This window comes from Antedon bifida, chromosome 7, assembly GCF_963402885.1.
Source record: "Antedon bifida chromosome 7, ecAntBifi1.1, whole genome shotgun sequence".
NCBI classification, from domain to species: Eukaryota; Metazoa; Echinodermata; class Crinoidea; order Comatulida; family Antedonidae; genus Antedon; species Antedon bifida.
The window spans coordinates 4,045,149-4,059,108 of record NC_136232.1 but is presented as its reverse complement, the minus strand read 5'-3'; the positions used below and the strand labels follow the sequence as shown (position 1 = coordinate 4,059,108).

At 35.1% G+C, this 13,960-nt stretch overlaps 2 protein-coding genes across 3 annotated transcripts; both read left to right on the top strand.

The window, feature by feature from the left end:
* Nucleotides 1–4,496, top strand: LOC144848379 (endochitinase-like). The gene is made up of 9 exons (XM_078705105.1): nucleotides 1–10; nucleotides 380–588; nucleotides 984–1,226; nucleotides 1,451–1,578; nucleotides 1,697–1,811; nucleotides 1,908–2,090; nucleotides 2,563–2,682; nucleotides 2,931–3,618; nucleotides 3,886–4,496. The coding sequence occupies exons 1-9, from the start codon at nucleotides 1–3 to the stop codon at nucleotides 4,494–4,496; spliced, it is 2,307 nt and encodes a 768-aa protein (XP_078561231.1).
* A 1,134-nt stretch (nucleotides 4,497–5,630) lies between these two features.
* Nucleotides 5,631–13,227, top strand: LOC144847721 (tRNA (guanine-N(7)-)-methyltransferase non-catalytic subunit wdr4-like). Of its 2 annotated transcripts, XR_013613777.1 has the most exons (11): nucleotides 5,631–5,735; nucleotides 6,346–6,570; nucleotides 6,828–6,959; nucleotides 7,622–7,778; nucleotides 7,870–7,982; nucleotides 8,166–8,226; nucleotides 8,782–8,927; nucleotides 9,420–9,615; nucleotides 10,617–10,698; nucleotides 11,513–11,794; nucleotides 11,953–13,227. XR_013613777.1 is itself a non-coding variant. In XM_078704217.1 (10 exons), the coding sequence occupies exons 1-10, from the start codon at nucleotides 5,653–5,655 to the stop codon at nucleotides 11,713–11,715; spliced, it is 1,398 nt and encodes a 465-aa protein (XP_078560343.1). In that variant the 5' UTR covers nucleotides 5,631–5,652; the 3' UTR covers nucleotides 11,716–13,226. The 2 variants fall into 2 exon arrangements, 1 of the variants encoding a protein (XP_078560343.1); XM_078704217.1 differs by having other exon boundaries at nucleotides 11,513–13,226.
* Nucleotides 13,228–13,960: the final 733 nt, after the last annotated feature.

Genomic DNA, 13,960 nt, shown 5'->3' with positions numbered 1-13,960 from the left:
ATGGCAAATGGTAGGAAATTCTTAGTTAAATGTCACTTCTAACAATTTTATTATTCGGTGGAATATATCGACTTTGTGAACCGTTTTTCCGAAAACCGACCTTCAGTTCACTAACTAGATTTCATTAAAGGACGATCGGTCATTATCAACCACAAGTGTTAAGCTCATAACTTTACCCAAAACACCCTGAACGATTTTCTCTGGAAAAGAAGATTTATGTTTTAACATAATATGACAGAAGGCATACTTCCATGAGATCAAAACTCACAAGTGAAACTAACCAAGAGGCCATAATTTTTAATTGAACAAACGCAGAGGGCTATCTCGAATACACCACTAAAGCAGGTTGTATACAACAGATAATATTAACATTTTTCAGATCTGGCATCTGCGTACAACAGGATATGTTACTACACGAATTGGGCTCAGTATCGTCCAGGACCTGCAAAGTTTCTTCCAAAAGATATCGATCCATTCTTGTGTACACACATCGTCTACTCATTTGCTAACATGAATTCAAATAATGAACTTATTCCGTATGAATGGAACGATGATAACACTACATGGTCTCAGGGAATGTACTCTAAGGTAGGACAAACTCTTTAAAAAAAACATTTTTAGCTCGAAAACTGAGCGAAATACTTGGCAAAATAAAGAGAGCAACAGAGGGCGTGTACTTATTATTTCGGCCCATTGAAGATAAAAAGAACTTGGGATTTTAATAAGCATTTGTGACGTCACAAATATAATGATTTTTCTGAAAATCAATAGTTATATTCTGTAAATATATACCTACTATCTAACGCTCAACAAATCTGGACGATGACTTAACAATTATTGACGTTATCGTGAAAAAAAACGAAGCAAGTACTATTTACTTAGCAAAATTCTATTTTTGCCAAGTAAAAAATGCATACAAATATTCAGCAACAGCAAAACTATTTATGTCATCAAAATGTAATGAATTAATTTACTTCTAACAGGTGATTCAATTAAAACGTCAAAACACAAAACTGAAAGTTGTCCTGGCTGTTGGTGGATGGAATTTTGGAGTAGCAAAGTTCTCTGCGATGGTGTCTACCAGAGCTAACCGCGCTCACTTTATTGAAACTTCTATTAGATTTCTGCGAGATAGGAACTTTGACGGGCTTGATCTCGACTGGGAATACCCTGCAGCTAGAGGAAGTCCAGCAGTGGACAGAGAGCGTTTTACTTTCCTAATGGAGGTATGTTTTATACTGGCTTTCGGTAATGTTATGGATTGGTTAAGAAAGTACGCTATTTATAAATGTTTTATTATGTAATTGGAAAGTTTGTCTGTAACCTTTCTGGAAATGTAAGCAGTTGTTGGCTTCAGGGTCACTGTGCAGTATATCATTTCTTGTGATGGTTTTGATTATTTTTAGTAATTACTATACTGTAATTAAATTTCTATAATCTTACAATGTAGGAACTTCGTACAGCCTTCGATGATGAATACGTTCAACATAATAACGAAGAGAAACTGCTTTTGTCAGCCGCTGTATCTGCTGGAGAATCTACTGCTCTTAGTGGCTACGAAATTGAAAACATTGGAATGTGAGTGTATATCAAGTCATCAACACTATTAGGGTCTATATTGATAAATTTGAGAGAATATGTAGCTTCTACACCTGCAGAAGATGCAAATTACTACAGTAATACTTTTTTTCTATAGTTATGCAGACTGGGTTGGACTTTTATCGTATGATCTACATGGTTCTTGGGACTCAAAGACAGGCCATCATAGCGCCCTGTATGCAGCGGCGAATGAAGATGATAGGTTAACAATAGTACGTATTTTTAGTTAAAACGGTTTATAGTTTTATTACATATTTTCATCTTTTAAAACTTCGGAAAAAATAACATTGTTTTCATCTTCTAACTAGTCATATGCAGCAAACGAACTCTGGTCTGGTATACCACGAGAAAAGTTAATGATTGGGATCAGTACATACGGACGTACCTTCACACTGTCTTCATCGTGGAATACTGGACTAGGGGCACCAGTAAACGGAGGCGGAAATGCAGGACAATACTCTAGAGAAGCGGGATTTATGTCTTACTATGAGGTAAAGAATTAGCAAATATTATATGAACTAAATTAAAAATTGAGAGTATCAACTACAAGTACAAACAAAGTATTATTCATACAACAGCATTTGTGATGACAAATGTCAAATATTGAGTCATCGGCGTTTATTTCCAAATGTATAATTATAACTATATTAGTTTATATTGCTTGCAAATTAAAGGAAAGTGCCACGTTTCATTGCAACATAGTCTTCGTTATTTTAATTTCTGTTTCTTTATACAGAGTCACACAAACATCTCGAATAACAAAATAAAACTGTGTTCCCACGTGAGAGACGCAACGCAAGAACATAAACGCAACGTAATTTGACCAATCACAAAATCGAACTGCTGCTTGTCATCACTAATTGCGGTTGCGTCTCCGTCATTGCATTGAGTCTCTAGTGGGAACCAAGCTTATGAAACATGATTGTAAATAATATGGACTTTACATGTTACTTTCCTTGTTAGGTTTGTGACATGCTAAACACTGGCGGGACATCCGTACCCGATGAGACGTTACAAGCACCGTATGCTTATAAAGGAAATCAATGGGTTGGGTATGATAACGTCAACAGTATTAATGTAAAGGTATGTCACACATGCTGCAGTCAGTTACTAATGAAGACATTCAGTTGTTCAATACATTTTGTAAATAGGCCTCTGCTGAATATACAAGAATAGGTGGAATTGTACAACTCCGATTTTGGCAAAACATTGGTCAATGACTTGTCTCATTTAACTCAAAAGTCTACAAAAGCACGTTAACTTGACGTTTGCAATTTATTCAGTTTAATAAATGTATTGTTTGCTATAGTTCTGTAACTTTCATATTTTAGACACAGTGGATTAAAGACAATAGTTACGGTGGTGTCATTGTATGGGCTCTAGATTTGGACGACTTTACTGGTGAACATTGCAATCAAGGAAAATATCCATTGTTAAAGGCACTCAAATCAGGCTTAGAAAGTGGCGACACCACATCGAATGCACCTGTCACCGACCACCAAACAACGACGAAACAAGCAGAGGCCACAACTAGACAACCACTCCCAACGACTACCCTATCAGAGACTACAACTAGCCAACCACACCCAACAACACGATTAGAAAGTACAATTAATCCAAAACCACAACCAACAACGAGGACGGAACCAGAAACGACAGATAATCCACATCCAACGACATCACAAAATCAGGTGACCAGTGCACAACAGCAAACGAGGACGGAACCAGAAACGACAGATAATCCACATCCAACGACATCACAAAATCAGGTGACCAGTGCACAACAGCAGACGAGGACGGAACCAGAAACGACAGATAATCCACATCCAACGACATCACAGAATCAGGTGACCAGTGCACAACAGCAGAAGAGGACGGAACCAGAAACGACAGATAATCCACATCCAACGACATCACAAAATCAGGTGACCAGTGCACAACAGCAGACTACTGAACTAGAAAAAGAAGAGGCAACGACGTTAAACGAAAATCAAACAACAAATCAACAGTCCTCTACAGGTACGTAAACTCGCAGCAGCTAAAACAAAAAACAAGGCCAACAGCCATAAGTCGCGTGCTAAGCAAAGTGATACCAGACCGACCGACCGACCGACCGACATAGTGAACTATAGAGTCGCGTCCACGCGACTAAAAATTGTACAGTTAGTTCGTTACCGGTATGTTGTCCTTGTCATTGATCTTATGACAGTGTCTGAACATGAACTTCAATCTTCATATCATCATGAACTCTAATTTTTATTTCATAATTGTTTTCCTTTTTTGCAGCTTCAAGTAGCAGCGGAAAATTCAGTTGTATCGGTCACGAATCGGGATTTTACCCAGATCCCGACGATTGCACAAAGTTTTACCAATGCCATACACAGACGTGGATTGGCTCCTGTGGCAGCTTTCACTTCAGCGAATTAGTCAGAGACTGTGACTACCCTGATAATGTACAATGCCCTATGGACGACGGAAGTAACGTTATATGTGAAGATAAACCTCTGGGTTTAAATTTTTACACAGATCCATCTGACTGTTCCAAATACGTTATCTGTTACTGTATTGAAGCACATATGACATGCGGTGGTGGATTGGTATTTAGCAAGGATAAAAATAGGTGCGATTGGCCTTACAACGTACCAGAATGTTCTGAAGACGGTAGCAATGAAGATGATAATGATATGGATAATGAAAACGACAGCAATGAGATCGGGAACACTTTCGAATGCCCTACATCGGAAGGTCTTTTCGCTGACCCAGATTCGTGTTCAATGTTCTACCAGTGCGCACATGGTGTCGAGTATCACAAGCATTGTCCAGATAATCTAGTATTTAATCCGGTAGCAAAATACTGTGATTGGACCTATAATGTACCGTCTTGCAATAATAGATAATTCAAACCGTACAGGTACTTTATTAATTTAACAATTACTAATATGTAAACAGCAAAGAAAAATCTGCGACTATGAAACATTGGGCGAGTCTTCGACGCAACACGCAGATACAACGTTATAATTCTCCCCTTTAACATCATTAACGCCTAAAATCATATATTATTATTTTATATTTAACATTATATCGCTGGACGGCTTAGTTTTCTTCGATTATTATATAACATATTTAACAAAGTAGTCTACAATTATCATGGAGCTGGATTTTCATGAGTTGTACTGCTCTGTCTACACAATCACACTTTATGTGACAAAAGACTGTGATGTGCCCATATAATGGACACGAAGATGTCATATTTGGGCACTTTCAAACTTTGTTTGTCAAACTAGTGTAGATAGAGCTTTAGATGTAGCTAGCCCTATCATGATTGGTGAAACGTTTAAAATGGACATTTGTCTTTCAAGTAATAAATAATTTATGTAGATATATAGAGTATATGTGTACTTTGTAACAACATGCATAATAATATTTAAGTAGTGAGACTAGCCTACTCAATTACCTATTAGGCACAAAAGTAGGCTTAGCCTATGTAGGCCTAGATGAGCCATGGTAGCATGCATCAGTCAAATGAATGAGAGAATACAAGTAGGCTGATGATGCTGCTATAGCTAGTGCACTAGGCTAGACTAGGCCTACTTCCTACTTCATCTTGCTACTACTCTTACATACAACTGCCTGGTACTGCTGGTTAGTTGGCCTGCTTCTGTGGTTGCCCATGCCTCGGTTAGGCCTATTAGTAATAGTAATAACTAATATCTAATAATAAGGCCTAATAGTAATACACGTAAATAATAAAATATAAAAATCAACTTACCCTTATTGAGTAATCAATTATGTTCGATGACACTTTCCACCACGTGAGTGGCATCATCAACTTTGCCGCCTCCCGCCTCAAAAAGAAAAATCATCAAAAAACATGCATTTCGTTGTATTGGGGGCCCGGGAAACCCGTACAATAAATTTATGTGACCGTGTCTGCGCTTGCGCATCAAGAGTTATAAACTCCACAAAAACTTGTCAAAGAGATGTAGCGCCACCAAGTTTTCAGAGGATTTATTTTTTGTTTGTGATGGAAAATTCCGAGAAGAAGATCGAAAGATGGCTCGCTTTGAACTTTCGCCGTGTTGTATTCATTTGGTGTGCACAAGTCTGAACAAAATTGTTGCATATTCATTGATAAAGTAAGAGTTTTACTCATTTACATTATTTTAATCTAAAATTACAAGGTTTACTGATTATAAAGTCGGAGTTGACCTATACCGAAGTTAGCCCTGTTGCAGGTCCTGCACCATGCTTTCACATCGCCTGGAATTTCCATTATTTTCCTATTACTGGAAACATATTTCTCCTGCCCTCTCGGTTAGGCCTAGGCCTAGGTTATTGCTTAACAATTTATTGAATTAAGAGATAGGAATGTGTTTGCACTATGCCTGCTGGGGGCCCGTAGATGACCTAATCCGAATTTTATCATTATAAAATTTAATACAAATTGAAGATAGGCCTACCTAGCCTACTAGCTAGGCCTAGGCCTAACTAGGGCCTAGGCTTATATAAAATTATAATTTAATTAGTAGTATTTGTTAGTAGAATAGTACTACTACTATGCTATAACTACAAACAGTATATGCCTATAATATTAAAATATGTGAGAGAGGCTTCGTTCGAATGCGAGACCCTCATCAGACTAGTACTAAATAAGTAGTAATACTGTAGAGGTATGCAAATGAAGCAGTAGTAGGCCTAGTCCAGCAGCTGTAAACTAGTATTTTATTCTTATTGACAACTTGTTAGTGAGAAAGAAAGAAAATGTTTTGAGTGCACAGAGAATAAAAAACCACCATTACCGGAAAAAACAGAAAAGCACCACAATGGGCAACAGGGCGCTCAAAAGGAAACTGAATCTAAAGATACCATTTTAGAAGAAAAGCAACAAGAAGATGAAGCTGAAGAGAAGGTCGAAGTTCATCAAGATAAGACAAAGTCGCGTGACGATGCTGCAGCTGGGGATTCTGAAAAGTATGTTTTCTTTTACTTTTTTCTTCAAATCAAATCTAATAACATTCTAATTCTAATTTGATTTTTTTTAACTGCCCAATATCAAATGCAGATGCCGCATGCTCAGCATTCTTTTAATTTTACAGTACAGGACCGCGACCACGACTCAGCCACCCAGCTGTATCAGTGACCCATGTAATAAAGCAAAGCACAAGAAGTTTTGAGTACAGTAATAAATGTTCTTTTTATACAGTAATATTGTATTTTTATTTAAACAGTGATGGTCATTCTTGTTCAGGCGTTATACTAGCACACAGCTTCTCACCATCCAGTAGGTACTATGCTGTTTGCGATGATTTTAAGCAGCTCTCAATCTTTGATACCACAACATGGAGCAAAATTAATACAAGGTTAGTATGTACTACTACTATGTATTACTATACTAGCCCCTACCACAAGAAATTTTTTTATTCCGAAAAACTTGCAATCTTTGATATTCAAACATGGACGAAAATGATTACAACAATGTCACTGGTTAGTAAGGCTAAATTTCTTATTAGCCCACTGGGCTGTTTACCCATACCTAAACGGAATTGTCTTATTACAAACAACTTGCAATCTTCGATATTGAAACATGGTTAGTACCTGATACTACTTGCCCACATTACATTTTCCTAGCCTGAATTAACATGGTTATGGTTGGTGGTTATGATGCTTGGCTACCACTCCAAGGGTCCTGGGTTCAAGTCCCGTCACATGTCAGGATTTTTTACAAAATTACAACTCCACTCCCAAAGACTTGTAATAAGACTTTGTTTTTGTAGAGCATATTGTATATATGTTTGTCTTGTGAACCTCTGAGGGTCCCTAATGATCAGCAATTGCTGGATGGATTACCCTCATTAAATATGGTGTAAAAAAAAAAATATTATAAAACTATGTGTTATTAAATGACCTGCAGAACTACAGTACTTATGTTTTGCTAGCCTGAGCACAAAATTAATTGGTTGACCCAGAGATATTATAAATTAGTACAAAAGATTAGTACAAGAACAATGCTTTTTCTTCCCAGGTCTGTTAGGAAAAGAAGCACATCAATAGCATTCAACCATGCTGAGGAAATGGTGTATGTAGGAGATAAGTCGGGGGATGTTTACCGTTTCTCAGTTAAGAACGAAGAAGACGAAGGCACTCTGGTACTGGGCCACGTATCAATGCTACTAGATTTGGTAAGGGAGAAAAATTTAGAGATGCAAGCTATTCCACTATTTTAATAATCAGTACAGTTGAAAATACTGATTATTTATTTCTTGTTTTTAGGCTATCAGTCCTGATGACAAGTACATACTGACAGCTGATAGAGATGAGAAGATTAGAGTTTCACATCTACCAAACTGTTACAACATCGAATGCTTTTGCCTTGGCCACACAGAGTAAGTTAAATCATTTTCTTGTTTTGGAATTTTAGTAAAACCATCATTTATTGGACCGGACAAGAACTGTTGATGTTCGTGACTAGCTATAATTTCTGTCTTTTTTATCTTGTTCTTCTGTTTGCCATGTTACATGTTACTGTCGTTATTTTCTCATAAAATAATTTTTTATATTTTTCTCAGCCTTGTTAGCAAGATAGCGATTTTACCGAAGGAACAAGACATGTTAGTTTCAGGTTCAGCTGTAAGTATAAAAAAATTAAATGAATATATAACTTTTTGACACAAAAAATAAAACCCAAAATGTAAAAATTTATGAAAATTACTATAGATATAAGCAAATAGATTTCCATCTTGCATTCATACCTCCAGCTTGCTCTTCTTATGTTAAATTCTAAATATATATGCAGCAACATGAAGTTCTATATTAATTATGGCCTTAAAAAGTGTTATATTTTCCCAATCACAGCATCAACAGAAACTGAATTTCTTTTTGGTGAAAATGTACAAGATACGATTGATTTATTTTTTTAAAATAATACAATACAAAAGTAGAATTCTTTCTGCTGATGTTAAACAACATGTATAACATACGTTAACAAAATATTGAAAAATACACAAATATAGCATGAGGTATTAATGTTACTGTTTCTGGACACTAGAAAACTCAGTCATGCACGCAATTTCAAGTAATCAACTGACCCTACAGTAAATATTCTCAAATTGTTGATTGATCGTCACAACAATTTAAAGGCTATTATCTTCTAATGTTAATTTTGTCGATGTTTTATTTGGATAGGATGCTAGTTTACGCTTTTGGAAGTATACCTCTGGTCAGGAGTTGTGCAGGTTATCATTGAAACAAATAGAAGAGACAACAAGGCCAACAGTGTTATGTATTAGATGTTCTAGGAAAAGTAACTATGTTGCAATATTACTGGAAAAGTAAGATTTTCTATTACTTTAGCATTGAAACTCCATTGTGGGATCTTTGTTTTCAAACTAATTTTTCTGTTTAAAATGAATTTAAATATTTCATTATTTTGATTAAACATTTACATTATATTATCTGTGAAATTTAGAAAATTTATGTTAATTGAATTTAAATAGCTTTGATAGAATAGATATTCAGAAAACCATGTGTTCTAGACAATCAATTATTCAAGAAAATGATATGTTCTACTAGAAAATTAGATATAGGAATCCAGACATTTTTTGATCCAGACATTTTAGAAAAAAACCAGACATATTTAGAAAAACCAGACATTCTAGAAAACCATACATTCTAGAAATCCAAATATTTTAGAAATTTTAAGGCCAAGTCCATGAGGTGAGAGTTTAATACAGTAACATCAATGAATTAACAAATTACTGTTTAACATTTTGTAGAGTACAATGTTTTCTTATCATTCACATCATTTTCTTTTTAAATTTTAGATATAAGGGTGTGAAAATATTTGAGTATGATCGAGTTGGTGATGTCCTTGATGCTAGGTTAGTAGCCAGCTTAGAAACTTGTGTTGAACCATGGGACATTGCTTTCGACGAAGAAGATCATTTGTGGGTTTTTAAACCGCAACAAAATGAAATCATAACAGTCTATGAATTCTACATGCAAGAAAACATTTTAAAGGTTTGTTAATATAAATTGTGTATATTCAATATATTCAGTATATCACTGTTAGGGAACCAATCTTTTTATTCCTGAGTACAGTAGTAAATTCTATATTGAGTTCCCCCTAAAATGAATAAAACTCGCTAAATATCATGATCTCTGTTTAACAGTAGCATTTACCTATTTGATTAAAATATTGCTTTACAGAATATCATAACAACACAGGAATACAATATAACTATATGACCCCACAGGTATAAAAGGAAATGACATAATAATATGATACTATTAATACTAGATATTGATCTAATTTACAATTCTTTTGAAGATTACATTGTAAAACAAATCAAGAACACATTAGGCAGAGGAAAGTGTATGCATCTGTTTCATTTTTTCTTGATTTTAAATCAATATAACTCGGTTTCCTTTTTTCTAAGCTGAAGGAAATGTTGTAAAAATCTCTCTTCTTTTGTAGTTAATACTGGACACAAAGTTTTATACTAAAATTTATAATAATTTTAGAAATATTCTCTTATTTTCTTAAACGCTAGTCATCTCATGATCACATGCGTGCCTCGCACCATTCTGTGCGTTTTTTTAGCAAGTGTGTGTATAAAGTTTATTTCTGAATATTTTCATGTTGTGTTGTGGTCTTTTAATCTTTTGCTGAGTCTCTCTATGTGCAATTATTTTAGCTGGTGTGTGATCATTTGACCATACCTTCTTTTCTGTACATTTTTGCTCTACTCAGTCTCCCCCTTTTTTTTTGTACAAATCATCATTCCTTATTTTCTCAGGCCACCTGATACCCAATACTGTAGTGATAAAATCATTGTCCAGAAATCGATTTATTGGTTATTGAGTAGTGACACTGTAGCAAGGTGGTTTCCTTACCAATGCTAGGCAGTATGTTCAAATCTTTACTCAATCACATCATCATTGACATGTTTGAATCACATGAATAAATTTGCCTTGTATAAAACACTACTGAGTAAAGTAGTTTTGTGTTTTTATTGCAGTTAAAACCTACTAGTTTAAAGGAAGGCAATCAAATTATAAAAATCAAAGAAAAAGTCAACAACGATTGGTCAATATTCAAAGGTATTGTAAACTATTTACTTATTAGATAAGAAAAGTGCTGTTTTAAAAATAAATGTTTAGATATGATTGTTTATTACCAGCATGAGAATATTTGCACAATGCAATACAGCAGCAACAATAGATATATCAGCATATCCTCTCTTTTTACACAACACATTCACAACATAGGTTGAAAGATTCTATCTGTGCTTGTTAAGCTCTGTCTACACTTACAAACTAGCTTCACACAAAAGTGTGATGTGGTAGTGATATGACATCATTGTGTCCATGGGCACATCACATTTGTTGTCACATAAAGTTTGATAGTGTAGACAGAGCTTTAGAGTTGTTAAGACTGTTCTGGAGGTAATCGCATCAAGACCTGAATATAAAACAATAAATAAAAATAATATTAAAATTACATGTGTTTGATTATCATTATTATTTGATGGTGGTTACCGGAAAAATTGTTGTTGTTGATACTTTGAAAGCAAAAGAAAAAATAAACTTGTATACACTATGAAAAACAGCCATAATTAATATACAATTGTATATTTGTATAGAGCAAACAGTTACGATGTAAATATTTATGCGCTACAGTATGGCCTACAAACTACATTTTTTCACTCTAATAATGAATGATTTAAATTTTTTTGAAAGCACAAGTTTATGAGGTGGTAATTGTAATTGCAAAGGACAGTGTGTTTGACTCCCCACCCCCTCCCCCCTCCTTCCTGCTAATTACATAAACAAGTTAAAGAGTAAATAAAATGTAGTTACTGCAGTAGAATACTTTTGACAGCCTCCAAATAGATTTTCAATTCTCTTATTTCAGAGTCTCTGAAGGTAGAAAGTTTGTACAGAAACCTTCATAAGAAGTGTCAAGATAACACCAAAGATTGGCAACGCAGGAAAGAGCTAAAAATAAAAGGGAAGTTACACACGGCACCTGAACAAACAGAAGAAATGTCGGCATGCAAGAAAATAAAAGTAGATGAAGTACCAACGACGTTAAAAGAAGAAAGCGTACAAAGTTGAAAGAAAAGGAAGGAAGGAAGGAAAGTGTCTATTAAACTGTAAAAACTGTAGATACTATATATCCAGCAAATTAACCCTTTAACGCATCCCTAAGAAAGTGTGTATACACCTAGGAGACAGCTACCAAACTAAACCTGACCCAGGGGTGGTATTTTCATAGGTGATGATAGTTGTTCGTGGATGGGGAAATGGTATTTGTCCAGATCTGATTTACACTTCACACCTTATTAAATTGGTGTAAAATAGCAGGCTCCCTAGAACAATCCTCTACCACTTTGGGTAGTTATGAGCATATTGAATGCTTGATAAATTGTTTAACCGTAAGAGATCATGCACAAAATATCCTACTTCAGTTACTAAATTAACTATATTTTTTACTGCAATAACGAGTTAATGGGGTAGTCACTGCAATAAACAGTGCATATGATTACCCAAAAAAATGCTTGCTGAATAATTGCAAAACAAAGTGTAGTAACTGCTCTTTAGTAGAATAATTGATGTGGTCCCTAAGTACTGTTTTTTTAGCCTACATATACTTTGTGTGTGGTTTGGCAATTGGTATCCTACCTGTTAATCGTGAAAACATTTTTTTTTGTTTCAATAAAAAATATGGTTAGCAACATTTTTTTTAGCAGTAGTAATGTTGTGCAAAAAAAAAGAATAAAAGGTGCCCCATATCGCAAGTATCGGCCTTGCGGTTTGGTGAGATAGAATAATTAAGTGTAGTGCTATTACATAAATATTTCTTAACCTACGTTAAGGACCAATATATTGTTTCCTTTTTTCTCCCCAATGCTTCGTTTTTCGCTTGCGTTGTGCCTAAAGCTCGGTACTAAAGCTTGGTTCCCACTAGAACGTAACGCAAGGACGTAAACGCAACGCAAGCGTTTTAACCAATGACAAGCGAAGTTATAGACAGTTAGCAATCACAAGCGAATAAGCCATCGCTTGTGATTGGTCAATTCACTTGCGTTGCGTTACGTCCTTGCGTTGCGTCGCTAGTGGGAACCACGCTTTACTATGACGCAACGCAAGGACGTAAGCTCACCCTACTGATTTGACTAATCACAAGCGATGGATTATTCGAACTGTCGCTTGTTATTGGTCAACTCTTTTGCGTTGTATCTACGTCATTCCATTGCTACCACCAATGGAAACCAAGTCGTTGCGTTACGTCCAATAGAGACGTGGGTGGGGTTACGTCTTTGTGTTGCGTCCAAGCTTTATGTCAAAAATTTCTTCCTGATATTACAGTAACTCTATTAGAGGTTCTCTTTTAACACTACACATTATATAGGCAGCTTAAATCTGCAATGCAATGCAATTAAAAGTGTATTAAACTGCTTGTGAATAACATTTATACGATCATAAATCACACGTAGAGATATGCATTTCCTTTAAAGAGATACAAAATCAATATCTGTCATGTAGATTGTGTTGAAGATGGTGCTTCCAGCTGTGTTGTTCATCTTTATTGCGTTCCCATGGTCAAAAAATCAAAATATTATTAACGGATATTAGAATTTGTTTTGTTATTTATTTCGCAATAGCTAGTTTATTATTTTTGAAATCCTCGACAACAACTTTACCAATGTAGACATTAACCAGTCTCTATCTAAAGTATATTATGTATGACACACCAATTGTGCCAAAATATCTTCATTGTTACGAATACTAAGCCAAATCGCCGACTAGAACCTACTTTAAAAAAAATAATACATAACTTGCCCTATCAAAGATGCTTTATGGGATGAACTATTTTTGGCTAATCCGTCGCGTGTGATTGGGACCAATTTCTACTGTTTATAGTCAGAAGTTAAAGGAATAAGAGAAAATCTAACCCCATGACAATTATTGTGAAGCAAAAAACTCTCTTCGTAGGGCAGACTTGGCCTTTGGTTTATGCTTTTTAATAAGGCGGCCAGTATACTATATACAGTATATTATTTTAAGGCCCGTTTACAATACGGCGATAACGAACGACGATAAACTAGGTAGAATACTTTTTTTTTTAAATAACCATAAGGAAAATGTATATTTATTTATCTTGTTTATCGTCGTAGTATAACAGGTTCTTAGGCTTCTTATGTTCTTTTTTTTCAGACCAGTAAAAAGTCCGTAAACTTCCTACATAGTTAAAAGAAGTAGAAACATTGTATTTTGGCTTGTCGACGTATCATAATACTACAATAGCAGATGTATAATTTAATCTTAAGATAGTTATTGTCATAGCGACGTTGTTGTT